General features: G+C 37.1%; 1 long non-coding RNA gene and 1 gene segment (V, D, J or C); one reads left to right on the top strand and one right to left on the bottom strand.

Moving 5' to 3' along the window:
• Positions 1 to 439: 439 nt before the first annotated feature.
• On the bottom strand, positions 440 to 2,052 carry LOC113095055 (uncharacterized). The gene is made up of 3 exons (XR_003288262.1): positions 1,988 to 2,052; positions 1,777 to 1,871; positions 440 to 499 (listed from the first exon to the last, which is right to left on the bottom strand). It is a non-coding gene; the product is annotated as an uncharacterized LOC113095055 (long non-coding RNA).
• A 14,800-nt stretch (positions 2,053 to 16,852) lies between these two features.
• LOC113095054 (immunoglobulin heavy variable 3-74-like) lies at positions 16,853 to 17,384 on the top strand. The segment is given in 2 exon segments: positions 16,853 to 16,935; positions 17,030 to 17,384. Coding segments are annotated over 2 exon segments (399 nt in total).
• Positions 17,385 to 17,869: the final 485 nt, after the last annotated feature.

Genomic DNA, 17,869 nt, shown 5'->3' with positions numbered 1-17,869 from the left:
GAGTGCATAACTGAACATAATTATTTGAAGGTTGACTTTTTTGTATTAAAAACACTTTTCTTTTATTGGTAAATAATATTTCTTTTATTGGTAAATAATAAAGCTAAAAATAAAGGTAAAAATAAGCTAATTTTTTGAGATAGGAATTTTGGGTTTTCATGAGCTGTATGCCAAAAGCATCAGTATTTAAACAATAAAAGACCTGAAATATTTCAGTTGGTGTGCAATGAATCTAAAATATATGAAAGTTTAATTTTTATCATTACATTAAGGAAAATAATGAACTTTATCACAATATGCTAATTTTTGGAGAAGGACCTGTATTTGTGGGTCTTGGGATATCTCAAATCCAATGTGACTCCCAAAAGATGGCAGCAGGCTCTGCTGTGATTCCCAAGATTACATCGCTGACTGCCCCATCATTGTCCCGAAGGATGTAGATTTTTATGACCTCCTCTGCCAACTCTGCTTGTACGAAGATGGGTAGATCAGCTGAACCCTACAGGCAAATTTTAAAGATAACTGGTTAGAGCTAACATTCAAACCTGAATGTTACAAGAAAGTGACAAATACACAAAACAAATAGCACCTGAAGAAGCAAACATTCTGTTGGACCATATGATAGCTAAAATCTCAAACAAAGTTTACTAGGGGGAGGAGTTGCAAAAATTAACAGCATTCTTCTTAACAACAAGACAGGTTAATTTTCTACATAACAATAACCCTAAAAGAAAAATGAAAAGAGACCAACTGCGAGCTTCTATGCTGTAAATCAATGCTATAGGCTTTTATTGAGGAAATAATGTAAGTTGCTTTGGAAAAAAGCGTCTGCCAAATGCATAAATGTAAACATATTATCTGACTAAAAATACAACAGTTTATTTTATCTAAAATGTACAGTTATATTTTATTTTTTCCACTAAAACAATTTAGTATTTGACTAACAAATTGTTCATTTATAATACACATAATATATTTGTGAAATTTCTATCAAACTATTTAATGATGGAAAATTAAACTGATCTGTTTCAGGGAACAAAAATATTACTTAATTCAAATCAAAATAAATATATTTAAACACACTCTTAAGAAATTTAGTAAGTTCACTCAATTAAAACAACGTACCCCTCACCCAGCCTCGGCTGTCCTTCAATACCCACCAGGTCTGGATTTGTTACATTAAAAAGCTTAATGTTTTCAAAACTTTTGACCGATATTGTATGTCATAAGTTTCAGTGTACTAGAATGATTTTACAACGGAGCATATAGTGGGAGCTGATTAAAATGCACCAGTCTATGTTATGTCCACGCCATTTTAAATACTTTTGCATGGAGTATTTGTAGTGGTGATTTAAGAGCTCATACCTCAGTTCATGTAGTAATTATGATGTTTTACAAAAACGTGACAGCTTTTTACAAGACAGAATGTTGTCATTTGAAAGTTCATAAATGATGTGTTCCCTTTTGACAAGCCACTGACCCCAAAGGGGAACCTGTACAAAATTGTTTTCCATTGGGCATGTATAGTTGCTGGACCACGGTTACACTTATCGTTAGACTTTCAAATGGCGGTTGAAATAAACGGTGATCCAAATAGTACGAACGTTAACCCACTCCAAAAAAAAAAAAAAAAACTAACATACATATGGCTGCCCCACTAACTAACTTAGAAAACTACAGTTATGTACACGTACACACGGTCAATGTTTAATCAACTTTTGAATACATTATTGCAAATATAGATAGTTACAAAATGACTACGTTACTTAACGTTACAGGAAATTCGAGTGATGCTGTTCACGTCGTAGCTGAGAAAAGCAGTCCTTCAGTGACAGGTGCCTCTTGTTTGAGCCGCGAAACTTGTTAAACTTCTTAAGATGACGCAAAATACAAACACAATTGTTAGGAAATCCTTAATAATTAACTTCTGAATTAAACATTACAAACATAATTAGTATTAACTAGCTGGATAAATTATATAACGTACCACAATATGAGAGGAGTGCGGGCCTTGCCGTTGCTGAGGAAAGCCGTCCTTCAGGTGACTTCGATTAAGCTACGAAACTTGTTGAATATGACGTAAAATACAAAGACAATTGTTAGGAAATGCTTAATAATTATTAACTTTTTAATAAAGTGTTACAAACGTAAGTAGGATTAGCTGACTAACGTTACTTACCAGGAGTTGTGAGGTGTATGGCTAGTCGACGTCGCTGCTGAGGAAAGCAGATTTTTTTTTTTTCCTGCGGAGCTGCACACGTGATCACTTTAGCCGCGAAATTTACTCAATTTATTTAACTGTCATTTATTAAGCTGGAACTTTATTTAGGAAAATTGGTAGGAAATACTTAATAATTTTAGTTTCTAAAACAGATCAGTACAAGTAAATAATTATCAAATATTTCTATTAGAATTCACCAGAAATATTGAAGGTATATTAAAAATATAATTAGTTAGTTAAATACTTATTTATTTTCATTACATAAACTTAAATAATATATGTAAATTTTAGAGAAATTATTTGTTGGATTTTTAATTATTATTTTTAATCTGACCCACTCAAAATATCACTTAAATGATTTCAAAAGATTTTATTAAGTTAATATAGCTCTTTATTTTTGTGAAATTTACTAAGCCACTGAATTATTTTTTACAGTGTACCCCTAAATCTAACCCTACCCCATGTAGTTACCTTGTGTTACCAGAACCTTCTTAGATAAATACACTGTAAGTACACTATAAGTACGTTAGTACACGTACTGTAAAATAACGTGCAACCCAATATTCTGAGTCAAATCTGAATGGATCAAGTGACTTGCATAATTTATCAGAGCTGCAGAAGTTCACAGCTGGCAGATGCACTGTTTAATCATGTAGCACCTTTGCATCACACATACATATTTACAGATGTGCTGCATTTTAAAAACAGTGCTTTATATGGGGCAGGGGGAAATCTTCCAAACGGCCCATTACTTGACTGGGGAAAGTCCCTATGGCCAAAACATGCCTGGGTGTATATCTGAACTGTATATTATGCTCAGTCTCTACAGGGCCAGCTCTTCATCACCACAGACGCCAGAAAAAACTACTGTATTTAGAGGTGAAAAGCTTCATGACTGTGCACCACAGTCACAATAAGACTACAAGGCTCAGCAAAAACTGTTCACACATAAGATCATTGCTGGCCTGGTGGCTGTTTATACGCCTTCACAATGATGTGATTTAAACAGGTACAAAACACAAAAATGTTCAAGCCTTTCCAAAACACAGACATAAAGCTCAAACTGAAAAAAGTGTGAAAAGTGGATATTTTTTTAAATAAACTATATACTATAGCACCGACCACAGTCTGGTCATAGGTCAAACTAGATAGTCACTAAATCATTTTTTGTGGTATCTGTCACATTGTCTGGGTCGTGTTCCCTGGGTGTCCACTAGGTGTCCTCCGTTCCCACAGTGTCTGTCATCTTATCACTTCCTGTTCCCTTATTTGGTCACCTTCCTCCTTGTTTTAGTTGATTGATTGTTCCCCCACCTGTCTCCTGTTTCCCCATTATCCTTCTGTGTATAAATACCCGGTCTGTCTGAGTCTTTGTCACGGAGTCCTTGTCGTATGTATGATACTTTCCAGAGTCTGCTCTTCCCATGTGTTTTTGTTTGTTTTTATGTTTTTGGATTTTCTGGTTTTGACCCTGCCTGGACTGTTTACTCTTTGGATTGCCCCTCAATAAACCTGTTTACCTGCATTTGGATCTCTCCCGTGCTTCTTGTATCACCGTACGTGACTGAAGGACTCCGTCATGCAGAGATCCAGTGGTATGTCGGCCAGCCACCAAGCGGGAGAGAAGCGATCGCTTTGAGGGAACCCGCCTGGTCGTATTTCGCGGGACCAGGGGAGGTCGACGAGGAAGAGGTGGGTGAGAGGAAGCTCAGCATCGCTCTCCACCATGTCCCCCCTTCGACTCAGGGCTTACGTGGGAGGGACCAGAGCCGCCATCTCACCAGGGAATCTACACCTGTGTTGCCAGACAAGATCGCTGACTCAACGCCTGAGTCTTTTCGCCAAGGTGCCACCGACTCGCCATCATAGAGGGCGGAGGAGGAGGAGACAGGCGTCTACCGTTCCTCAAAGCCCGGTGCCGTCCCCGAGGCGGTGACCAATGCTGTTCCGGAGGCCGGGGCGGTGCCCGATGCTGTTCCGGAGGCCGAGGCGGTGCCCGATGCCGAGGTGGTGCCCGATGCTGTTCCGGAGGAAGAGGCGGTGCCCGATGCCGAGGCGGTGTCTGATGCTATTCCGGAGGCCGAGGCGGTGCCCGATGCTGTTCCGGAGGCCGAGGTGGTGCCCGTTGCCATTCCCGATGCGGTGCCCAAGGCCGCTCCCGTGGCCGTTACCTAGGTGGTGCCCGAGGCCGATCCAGAGGTGGTGACCAATGCTGTTCCAGAGGCCGGGGCGGTGCCCGATGCTGTTCCGGAGGCCGGGATGGTGCCTGATGCTGAGGCGGTGCCCGATGCTGTTCCGGAGGCCGAGGCGGTGCCCGATGCCGAGGCGGTGCCCGATGCCGAGGCGGTGCCCGATGCCGAGGCGGTGCCCGATGCCGAGGTGGTGCCCGATGCTGTTCCGGAGGCCGAGGTGGTGCCTGATGCCGAGGCGGTGCCTGATGCTATTCCGGAGGCCGAGGCGGTGCCCGATGCTGTTCCGGAGGCCGAGGCGGAGCCCGATGCTGTTCCGGAGGCCGAGGTGGTGCCCGATGCCGAGGCAGAGTCCGTTGCCGTTCTGGAGGGCGAGGCGGTGCCCGATTTTGTTCCGGAGGACGAGGCGTTGCCCGAGGCCGCTCCCGTGGCCGTTATCTAGGTGGTGCCCGAGGCCGATCCAGAGGTGGTGCCCGAAGCCGAGGCATCTCATGTCTCTACAAGCAGTCAAAAGTCAAGTCTGTCACATTGTCTGGGTCGTGTTCCCTGGGTGTCCACTAGGTGTCCTCCGTTCCCACGGTGTCTGTCATCTTATCACTTCCTGTTCCCTTATTTGGTCACCTTCCTCCTTGTTTTAGTTAATTGATTGTTCCCCCACCTGTCTCCTGTTCCCCCATTATACTTCTGTGTATAAATACCCAGTCTGTCTGAGTCTTTGTCACGGAGTCCTTGTCGTATGTATGATACTTTCCAGAGTCTGCTCTTCCCGTTCCTGTTTTTGTTTGTTTTTATGTTTTTGGATTTTCTGATTTTGACCCTGCCTGGACTGTTTACTCTTTGGATTGCCCCTCAATAAACCTGTTTACCTGCATTTGGATCTCTCCCGTGCTTCTTGTATCACCATACGTGACAGTATCATCTTATTTTTTTTTACGCTTGTTTTTTATTTCATACCATACTCAGCATGCAAATTCAACTCCACTTCACTCTTACGCTAGCATAATATATTTTATTATCTCTGTGTTTCACAGGGTGTTTAATATTTCAGCTCAAAACTTCAGTAATCATGTTCTGTCACGATCGTGATCCAGAAGACACGGGGGAGTGAGATCCAAATGCAGGTAAGCTTTTATTAGGGTAATCCAAATCGTAATCAGTCCAGGCAGGGGTCAAAACCAAAGTAACAAATCAAACATGAACAAACACTAAACAAACGGGCAAGAACAAGACTAGAATAGTCGTGAAAACTACAAGGACTCCGTGACACATACTAAAACAGAGAGGGTATAAATACACAGGGAAATTACAATGCTAATGGGGAATTGGCAATGATTAATGACCAGTGACTGCTGAGTGCAATGATTAGACAGAGATTGTGGGGAAAGAGGACATCTAGTGGTTACCCAGGGAACACAACCCAGACACTGTTACATGTTCTCTACAGTTTTTGTACTTTTGATATGGAAACATTATCCTGTGAATAAACTAAAGGCACTCATTGCAAAAATATAATAAATGCCACAATCTCCATTACCTTTTTTAGATTAGCTCTAGATTTAGCTCATTATGAAGCCTGGAGCACTGCCGATTCTCTCTTGTAAGGTGTCTGGAAACTCCCTTACAGACAATAGCTATGCAACAGGTTGGACTTGACAATGCATAGGAAAAACACTGGAATTTATAAATTACATCTGGAGAGGTGCCACCATTACTCAGATATTCTTTGGAAAGCAAGTTTAGTATCACAAAGAATACCACCAGCAGCGTGTAACTCTACAGGGAAATAATTGCAGACTGATGACACAGTTATGTATTACTGTGTCAAGAGTTATGTTTTACTGTGTCAAACACAAAATGATAATAATAATAATAATAATAATAATAAAATGTAGAGGTTATCAATCAGGTTTGTGCTTCATGTAGTAAAGAATATATAGCCTGAAATGTCTTCAGCACCAATAAAATAATAACATATAAACAACACACTTATGATAGCATAAAGTGATATGGTGAATTGTGATTAACACTGGGACCCTGAGGGAAGTGCAGCAGATTGAGTCCCTCCCTTATTCAAATCAAGTCTGAAATATACAAGTAGAGTCAGTTCTCTCTGATGAACACTTACATTTTTAAAAGCTTCATCAAACACCAGTAGCATAATTTTTGCATGGAATTTTATTGCTTTGAAGATGAATCTGATTTATTTTCTTCTGCTCGTACTAGTTTCATGTAAGTTGAAATCTGTTTACCATTAAAAATATATTATTAAAAGGTTTTGAATGTGAACATTTCACTCAGAATTGTAATTACACAAACATTCTGTCTCTGTTCCAGATGCACACGGTCAGTCACTGACCTCCTCTGGCTCTGAGGTAAAGAAACCCGGGGAATCAGTCACACTGTCTTGTGTGGTTTCTGGACTCTCCCTTAGCTATTTGCACTGGATCCGTCAGAAACCAGGGAAAGGTCTGGAGTGGATTGGGCGTATTGACAGTGGCACTGGCACTATTTTTGCTCAGTCTCTACAGGGACAGTTCTCCATCACAAAAGACACCAGCAAAAACATGGTGTACTTGGAGATAAAAAGTCTGAAAACTGAAGACACAGCCGTTTACTATTGTGCACGAGAGTCACAGTTAAGCAAAAGACTGCAGTGTTCATCAAAAACCTGTATGCCTGGTGTTTGTGAAGTCAGTCAGACGTGACTTGAACATTCATACATCTGGGGAATTAAAGAGTTGCTCTCTTTATTGATTCTCTGTCAGCTTTACTGGCCACTTTCCCACACAAATTAAATATTACTATTAGCTAAATTATATTTTAACGTGTTTTAAAAACATATGCCAAATATGGTAATCAACATTTGAAGTGGATCAGAACCTTTCATCAAAGTTATACATGAATTTTGATCAATACCTGTTCTTGTTTTAGGACAACTTTGATTAACTTTTTTGATCCACTTCAAATGTTGACTCCTGTAATTTAATTAAAGCCCATCAGAATACAATGCACTTACTGATGATTTAATGGAGGAGCGGGCTAAGCAGAAATATGGAGCATTATATTTTCGTAATATAACAAATAATCAAACTACTGTAAATTGCAAGACATTTACTGCAAGAACATACTGTATGTGAAATCATTTTAAAACTGTAAATGTCTGATTAAACTTAATTCTGCTGCTTTGATTGAATAGAAGCATGAACAAATTAATGAATTAGAACTATACAATGAAATATAGAAATATATGATATCTTGAACACTGATAAACATAAACAGAGTGTGAAAAACTTTGTGAGCAGAAAAAAAGTACACAATAACATTTTTTGCCAGGCAGATTAAAGTGTGCTAACATCTAAATAGGTTGGTTTTATTCCAGAAAAAAAAAAAAAAAAAAAAAAAATCAATGAATGTATCAACCTGGCTATAGTAGCTTACAGTAACAACAGTGTTCAGTTTTAGACTGGCAACTGAAGCACTGCTAGAGTCAGTGAGAGCTCTGAGATTTAGAGAGTTCAGGTGGTTCACCTCTCTCTTTATATTTCAGCCACTAGATGGCATCCCAAGTATGCAAAGTGTTTCTCATCACACTCTGTTCAGAAACATACATATACCTCCACTCTTCCTGGTCTGCAGCAATTCTTTCACAACTTCTTGTGACAACAGGTTAATGATGAAGCAAAGGACGATTTTCTTTGTTGTGCTAATGATCTCTTCATTACATGGTACTGCAAAAAAAAAAAAAAAAAAAAAAAAACTATGCAATTTGCCAATGCAGACTTTAATGTGCACGCTAATATACGATAATGATTCTAAATTCTGCTGTTTTCTCAATTTTCAGATTGCAGGAGCCAGACACTGGTGGAATCTGAAGCTGTAGTCATTAAACCAGGAGAGTCTCATAAACTGACCTGTACTGCTTCTGGTTTTAACTTTGGTGGCTCCTGGATGGCTTGGGTCAGACAGGCTGCTGGGAAAGGACCAGAGTGGGTAGCAACATTATCTGATGGCAATAGCTATATCTATTACTCTGACAAGGTTAAGGGACGATTTACCATCTCAAGAGATGACAACAAGAATCAGCTGTACCTTCAGATGAGCAGTCTGAAAACTGAAGACACTGCTGTTTACTACTGTGCAAGAGACACTGTAAGACAAGAGCTTGTGGTGTTGTATAAAAATACAGCCAGCTGTATAATGATCTCAAAAAATGTCTACAACCTCATTATACTGTATGTCTGTTTTAGTAATTCATTATGTGGTTAATTTACGTTACCAAGAGATGAGTCAAAAACTCAAGTTTACAAGTTTTCATATTGTTAAACTGACAGTTTAATTAATGTGTTTGATTCAATCAGAGTATTCCTATCTTCAGGTGAAATAAATGATAGAATAAATATGTAAAATTAACAAATATGAAAACACAAATAAGACAAACATGAATCGAAAACTACCAAGCCAAACGTTGTCAGTCTGTCCTCTATAAACTAACTTTAATATAAGCACACCAGATTATTCCAGTTGAAACAGTCACAAAATACTACCACAGATTAAAAACGTAATAAACTTACAACAACATAATGAAACGTATATTTTTGTAATCACACATTCTGTAAACACGCATCACTTATTTTGCACAAATAATCAGAACATGTATGTAAAATAGAAAATTGACTTTTGCATAGATAAGCAATGAACTTACATGTTCTGTCCTCTCCTGTTGCAGAACAAGAATGCCATTCATACTTTTCTTAGTAGATATTGGTGCGAATGAGTTACACTTGAAAAGAGGAAGTGCTGAAGCCTGCACTGTGTGTTTTAGTGTGGATTGACTGTTAACCAGGTGCAGGATAGGAGTAAAACAAACACTGAGGGTTTGTCCAAATTCCCACACTTGCACTTGAGCACTTGTCTTCTTACATGACATATTTCCTGTGTTTGGCCTAGGTGGGCATGAAGACCACAAGTGTGTGTAGATCTTTCCATTACCCGATGGGACACACTTATAGCAAAGTCCTTTGTGTTTTTAGCAAAGTCCCCATCTTGGCAACACCCCCGAGCAGCTATTTCAGACTAACAAGACCAGGTTCCTATCTAAATGAATGAGCAGAGAGTCAGAACTGCAAGTAAAATATGATAAAAATTGCTGAAAATTTTTCATGAATTTGCCCCAAAATAAAGTTTAAAACGCCATTTTCCCCACAGGTTATACTTTTACTAAGTATGCACAAGGTAAAATGTTCCTCAACTGTGCGCATACGTCAGTGGAACCAGAGGATAGCCTTAAATGTTTCCCAGCTTGACTGTTAAAAGCAGATGATTGGCTTTCCAGCGGGAGGGGCGGGATATGTGCATACAACTGCCATCTTTGCCATTACGGGTTGTCCTTATATAGTTTTATTGAGGATTGAGGAAGTGGCATGTCTCTTATAAATTGTCTCTGCTAATAGTGTGTAATCAGAGCTCTATTTTGATTTTCAGTACTTTGCATTTTAAAATAAACGTATAAATATCTGTTAACTAGTCCCAATAACAGATACACAATTTAATGACAATTTAATGTGTTGCTTTTAATTAAATGATAAAAAAAACAGTTGTAAATGTTGTACAAAATACATACTGTATACTGTACTCCAGAAGGTATTCAAATGTGTGGATTATATGTGTATTAAATGCACTGTGCTCTGTTGTTTTAAATGCCTGGGACAGTCTTGCACACTTACTTCCTGTTGTGTGCACATGCTCTCAAGTGGTTAAGACAGGTGTGGGTAACTGGACAGTCTCAGAAATAAGATGGCCCTGAAGTTCAAAAAAATTAACAAATCAGATTTAAAAAAAAAAAAAAAAATAATAATAATAATAATATATATATATATATATATATATATATATATATATATATATATATATATATATATATAGTAAATTAGCTCAAAAGTTAAATATACCTGGTTATAATTCATTGCAAGTATTAAAGAGCCAGTAAAATGGAAATTCTAAGCTTCCTATCACTGTTTATAAGTCCTGTACATTAGGTTTAAATCCATCCAAGGTTAAAAAACATTGTCAGTTTGTCAAAATATCATTTTAAAATTACCTCAATTCTCAGAGATCTCCAAACGGTTCACGCAAAGCTGTTCAAAAGATTCAGTTTCCTGAAACCCCACCTTTCGGTAGCATACTGTGCTCTGATTGGTCAACTGACATAATTTTGATTGGTTGTTCCGCACACAACTTCACGGTAAACAATGCATTAGCATTTTTTTGGGGTGAATTATGTCTTATTCCTCTCACCGCAAAGCAAACAGTAAAATAAAACACTTGAACAGTCTCGCTGCTTTTTCTTTTGTGTGGGCGTATTCAAGCCGCGCGCTTCAGTTTGAATCTGAATAACGCTTTCAACGCGGGGGTGTGGTCACATTAGATATAATGAAGGGAGACGTGAAAAACAGATATCGCGTTGTTTCCATATGGATTACTTTATCACAGAATATCTGTCAGCAGCACTTGTTTAGTTTTAAAGTAGACACGTCAAGCTTTCTATAGATATATCTCTCATGTCTCTTCGTTGAGTATTCACGGAGTTACACTTCATTTTAATGATGTGTTTGTACATGACGATCAGCGCAGACAAACGCTGCAGACAGCACACATACTGATAAGACGCTCGGGAGAAAACAAACACATAACTTTATAATCATACTTCGCGTTGTGATTCGGAGATGCTTGTTGGTCCAAATAAAGTTGGTAATAAACCCTCTTTTATGGCCAAACGCTTTGAAAATCCCGCCTTGAACTCACCGAGATTAGAAAAGCAGTCATCAGTGAAATATTGTGAACACAACAAAAGGGATTTGTTGTGCTGCTCTGGTATTGTGGTAAAAATGTGGTTGTTCTGATCTTCATTCTTTGGCAGTGAAAATAAAACAAACTTTACTTTGCCTTTACAATTAAAAACACACTGTCTTCTCGACATGATGCTATCACACCAACCAGAGCGTCTGTGTGGGGGGTGGGGCAGGTCAGAGTTTTGTTTCTCCCAAGACGGTAGGTGGAGATTGTTATGCAAAGTGTTCCTAGTGACATACATAGAGATGGACAAAAGATTTGAAATCTATAACGACTCGTTTCAGTGATTCAGAGTCGACTCCTTACTTTAGAAGCCAATAACTTTATAAATCATGTACTTTTTGGTTTAATTACTTTGCACATTGTTTACACTGATGGACAGCTACATCATACACTGTAATACAGGTAATTTTTGATTTCCCATTTGTGTGGCTGTTTAAGATCAGCTGCCAGAAGTAACTGCAGGAGAATCATCTGTTATCAGAAATAACAGATAGAAATATTATTTTTCTTATGTTTCTTACAAACACATAACTAGGCTTAACAAATGCATGAATACAATCACGCATACATGGGTAAACTGGAAGTGAAATTAAGAGTGAATCAAGGAAACCAAAATGGAAACAGGGGAATGAACTATAAAAAGGTCAGTTAAGCACCTGCAAAAACCATCTGCACCTTGTTAACAAGGGGCCCAACGCTCATGCTAAACTTCTGCTTGTGTGTGGAATGTATAGAATGCTTCCCCTAAAATTCAAGATTTCAATTAAGCAATATCACACATGTGCTCTTTTTGTCCTGAATAGCACAAGTGCAAATGTGATATTGATTTTATACAACAGTTCAGAGTCTCCATGGCAGATTATAAAGATCCAGCTACAAACACTGGATCCTATATATATATATATGTGTGTGTGTGTGTGTGTGTGTGTGTGTGTGTGTGTGTGTGTGTGTGTGTGTGTGTGTGTGTGTGTGTATATATATATATATATATGTCTTTTTCGAAAACAGTACAGGTGTGACCTCGGCATCCCGGCGTAATCTGCCTATCCAAGCCTCTGAACATCATGGCCTTCTAACAATCCCCATATGTAGTCTTTCAGATATTATTTTGCTTAAATATATTGGTGCAGGATGGTCACAAGAGTGCACAGTTTCGACCAAAAAACAAACAAACAAAATAACCTTTTTATGCAGCGCCCCCCAGTTATTTTGCGCCCTAGCCAACTGTCACCAATGGCAGGGGCCGACCCTAAACAAAACATTCTTCTCTCAAGCTTGGCACAATTTGTTCTCTTGCTGATATACATAAAATTATTTAATAAATATGCCTACCTATTTAGAATAGGCACTTAATTAATATAACTATTATGCTAAATAATAAAATAATGAGAATACACTGACCAGTATCTGTTTTTATATATATATACAGAAAGGTACTGTGTTATTTCATCAGTCAGTCATGGAAGTCTGGTGTTGATGAGCTTCTGGAAAGATTCATTCCAGGAGAGAAGACAGTTATAAAGATTTGAGTGCACAGGTTTGAGCGTGCACATCTGAGCACACATCCTGTTTTGTGCATTATATACTGTTAGATGTGTTTTGTCCATGTTTCATATGTTGTATAATTATATCACTAGGTAACAAAGATACATTAACACATACCTGAACAAAAATAATCAGATGAAGTAATATAACTCTTCTCATTGAAATATAAGTGAAGAATTTTTTCTTTGTCTACTGTAGTAATGCTCAGATGCAAATAATTTTGTGAGAAGGGTCAGAGTCTCCCAGACTCCTCAAAGGCTTTGTTAAAAGCTGAACTTTCAAGTGCGTGTGTCCAGTGACTAAAACATCTGCAGTGTAACCTATCACTGTTTTGGACATAATGTATGGACTCCTACTAATGATTATTTCATGTGAGAAATTCAAATTTGTTCTGAGTATTATCATAGTTTCACTCTTCTAAATCATCTTACATGATTTGTTCCATGTTTTTCAGCTGTTAGTGGTCAGTCTTTGACCTCCTCAGATTCTGTGGTGAAAAAGCATGGAGAATCAGTGACTCTGTCCTGCACTGTGTCTGGATTCTCAATGAGCAGCTACTGGATGCACTGGATCCGTCAGAAACCAGGGAAAGCACTGGAGTGGATTGGATTTATAGACACTGGCTCAAGTCTGTATATTATGCTCAATCTCTACAGGGACAGTTCTCCATCACCAAAGACACCAGCAACCATCATGTTAATTCTCTGAGTGTTTTAGTAATCTAGGACTTTGTAAACTTCTTTAAATCAAGAGAACTTGTAATAATTTTGAATTCATGCTAGAATAAAACAATCACCAATTTCATTTAATTTGAGCTCTACATTCCACTGTGTGAACCTTTACACTCAGCAAGTTAAATGTTCAGCACATCAGTATCTTTGAATGATGATCTTTCAAACAGGTTTTCAGTCTAACCAGTGCATAATCAATGATGACAGAAGTGAAGAAGCTTTAGGAAAAGCTATAGAAATATTTTTGCAAAAATTCTGAATTGTCAACTGATAATGAGCATAGTTTAGTTTAATTTTCACTGTACAGTATTCTCTTCCCGCTTGTCCATGTAGCCTTGTTAGTTTCCTTGGTTGTAAATTATTTCCATTAATTTTCTGTATTTAAGTCCTCAGATTCTTTCATGGTTGTGTTTAAATGATTTCCTGTATCTTTTCAAAAGTGTTATTGAAGACTGTTAGTTTAATTATCTCCTTTGTCTACCATATCATTACAGCCAGTGTTGGGGAAAGTTACTTTTAACAGTAATGCATTACAATATTGTGTAACTCCTTAAAAAAGTAGGCCTTACTAATTACATTATTTACTTTTTATGGAAAATAGTGAGTTACGTTACTTTTGAGTTACATTTTAAATCTGGGCAGGGCTTGCTTGTTTGTTTTTAATATAAAAAAAGGTGTTATTTTGAAAATGTAAAAAACCTTTCAAAATGAGTGAAATGAATATGCCTCAGGGAGAAGGAAATTTAATTAATGTCTTTACAGTGTGAAATTGCGTGAACAATATGACGCAGGAGAAACAAGTTCAACAGTCTTCAGCAATAACAAAAATGAACACAAATGAGTTGTTAGTATGGCTGAATTGAATCATTGAAGGTCAGTAGCAAAGACTTAAAATGGGTTAATAAAATGGGATTAATTACATGAATAAAAATTGTCTTGTTTAACATATTTAATTTTTGCACGTTTGTATAATATTTATATAACATATTACACGTTTTTATTGATCTTGAGGAATACTGAATATGTTTTTATGCAAGTAAGATGAGTAAAATGTTCATATTTAGTCTAGAACTAGAGTAAAATCACAGTGCACACAACGCCTCTGCACTTACAATTTCTCTCAACGAGAGCTGTCCGTCAAGATATGGGAAACAAAGTAACTGGAGTTACATCTCTGAAAAAGCAACTCAGATATTTCCTTCTAAATTAAAATGTAAAGCGTTACTTTACTAGTTACTTAAAAAAAGTAATCTGATTATGTAACTTGTGTTACTAATGTGTTATCCAACACTGTTTACAGCCAGTGCTATGTCTCTGAATTAGAACATGTAAACATCAACAACAACAAAAAAGTAAATTAAAAGGCAGACATGGTTACAGTGCTTCATAAGGTCACAGAAGATGCACCCTATGCAAACTTACTTCTCCTCATCCTCTGTATAAAGCATCCACTCTATTCATCTCCAGACACAAAACTTGCTTCAACTTCCTCTTTTCTTATTATGACCATGGATATTTTGCCGAAATTGGGTTTTATCTTCATGTTTGCTCTCACAGAATGTAAGATTGTCTTGAAAACCTGTTGATGATCAGACTTATTTGTGTGCACTGTTGTAAATGTTAATGTTGAACTGTTTGATTTTCAGTCTGTTGGTGTCAAACACTGACCGAGTCTGAGTCAGTGGTCATTAAACCTGGAGGATCTCACAGACTCATCTGTACATTCTCTGGATTTAGTAGTGACCCGTACTTAGCTTGGATCAGACAGACTGCAGGAGGAGGTCTGGAGTGGGTAGCATACATCTCACCTGATAGTAGTAGTTATATATACTACTCTCAGTCTGTTCAGGGACGCTTCACCATCTCCAGAGACAACAGCAAGAAACAGATGTATCTGCAGATGAATAATATGAAGAATGAAGACACTGCTGTATATTATTGTGCAAGAGAGACACAGTGATGAATACAGCTACAGCACTGCACAAAATCTGAAAACAACCATATAAACAGCTCACTACATAAAACTTCAGTGAATAAATAATTTAAGCTAATTAGATTTTTGCTTAAACAATGCTATTAAATATCTGCAGGAGACTTTGCATGGAGGCAGGATTCATATGTACTAATTTAATGATACATTTAGTGAAGCTCAGCTGGTCATTACTTTTGTTGAGAGTAACATGAAATACAACAGAAATACAAGGTGATTATTATTATCTTAGGTGCAATTTTGCTATTGACAATACAGTGTAGGGTCAAGGTTTGAGCCTGAATCCCCTTTTACAAAGGACTCTCTCTGTTCCCTTCTTACGGCACACTCTCTCTCTCCTGCACATGCTCAAACTCTTAAAGGGGACATCTGGTGTAACTGCATCATAGTGAAAACTTAAAGGGAAAAATAAAAACTGGGCTATTCCTGCCCTGGTTACAAATTAATCAGATTTTTTTGTTTGTTTTAAGCACACACTAGCAGTCTTTCTACATTTATATTTTGAGGACCCAATAAAGCAACACAATTACTTGTGGATTTCACTTAATTCACTTAATTATCACTTAATTATCAGTAAGATACTTAATATACTAACATTGTCACTAGCACACAGCATTTTCTATATTTTATATAAATTTTTACTACCTCTATTGCTGCTATGTAAATACCCTGTATAACCTGTTTGCAAATTCTTCTCTTGTACATTCCTGCATTCATTTTCAATATCATATTTAATTATTTTTCTTGTGTTTGTATTCTTTAATAATTGCACTGTCCATGGAGTGCACCTGACATTTCACTGCTTGTCATATGCTCTCCATATAACCATGTATGTGACAAATCAAAATCTTGAATAAAAAAAAAAAAAAATATATATATATATATATATATATATATATATATATATATATATATATATATATATATATATATATATATATATAATTATATATATAATTATTATTATTATTATTATTATTATTATTATTATTATTATTTTGTACAATATTATAATGAATACAATACTAAATGTTGAATAGTAAACCTGACTTTTTGGTCTTAAAATGTAAATTATATAGCTAACATATCACAAAATTGTAATCAAAAACTGAGCCAAGCAATTAATATACTTCAATTTGCAGAGGTTAAATTGCAGATTACTTGTAATTCTTCAAAAGCACCATTTCGGTAACACCACCTCACATTTCCACCCACATCTTACTTCAGCACTTTATACACAGCCCAAAAATGTTGCATATGCAAATTCACTCTCCATTTCACCTGTATATAAACACAATCATCAAACATAACATTATAATTTAAACACACCCCTATAGTGAGAAGGCTTTTTAACGATGATGTCAAAAAGCATTTATCTGTTCATTATTATAGTGATTTTAACTCAAGGTAAGTTTAACATTTTCCTTTTTTCTAGCCAATAGCATTCAATACACTAATGGATGCTCTACATACATGTAATTTATTTATTTTTATTCCACAGGTATCAGTGGTGATGAAATCCGGTTGGATCAGTCGTCTCCTGAGATAAAGAGACCTGGAGAAACAGTGAAGATCTCCTGTAAAATATCTGGTTTTACAATGACAAGCTACTGGATGCACTGGATACGACAGAAACCAGGGAAAGCTCTGGAGTGGATTGGGGGAGTGAACTCTGGCAGTAGCTCTAGATCTGATTATCTTATTTACGCAGACTCCATGAAAAATCACTTCACGTTGAGTGAGGACGTGTCTCAAAGTACACAGTATCTTGAAGCCAAGAGTCTGAGAGAAGAGGACACTGCTGTTTATTACTGTGCTCGAGCACCAGGACACAGTGACTCCATCTGATGAAGCAGCTCTACAAGAACTGACAGTAACTGAAGTGAGAAGATTTCAGTTAGCTTGATACCTGAATCCACATGAACATTACTGCAAATTTAATCTTGATTGCAATAAAAATGTGAACATTTTAGCTTTCTGCCTACAAATTTGGATAGTACTTTTATTTCTTTATTATTCTATTCTCCTATTTCTAAAATCGTATAAATTGTTTCTGGAATAGCAGATGTGATTCTAACCTAAATACAATTATATTTTCATTGCATGGAAAAACCTGAATTTTTATTTTTGGGTGAACTATATTGTTAATTGTGTATGTATGCATGTGTGTTTAATTTTAAAAACAAAAAGTGGAATAATGCGTTCAAATTAGAAATATGCAAATACTCTTTGCTTTGATGACTGAAGGGACACTTAAAAGTGAATTTAAACTCCCCTGTCCTCTCTGTCCCACTCCAACCTCCTAAAGGATTTTTACCGAGGCATTAAAATACCAAATCCA

The sequence above is a fragment of the Carassius auratus genome, unplaced genomic scaffold (genome assembly GCF_003368295.1).
Source record: "Carassius auratus strain Wakin unplaced genomic scaffold, ASM336829v1 scaf_tig00215586, whole genome shotgun sequence".
NCBI lineage: Eukaryota > Metazoa > Chordata > Actinopteri > Cypriniformes > Cyprinidae > Carassius > Carassius auratus.
This window is presented reverse-complemented; position numbering and strand designations above follow the sequence as displayed.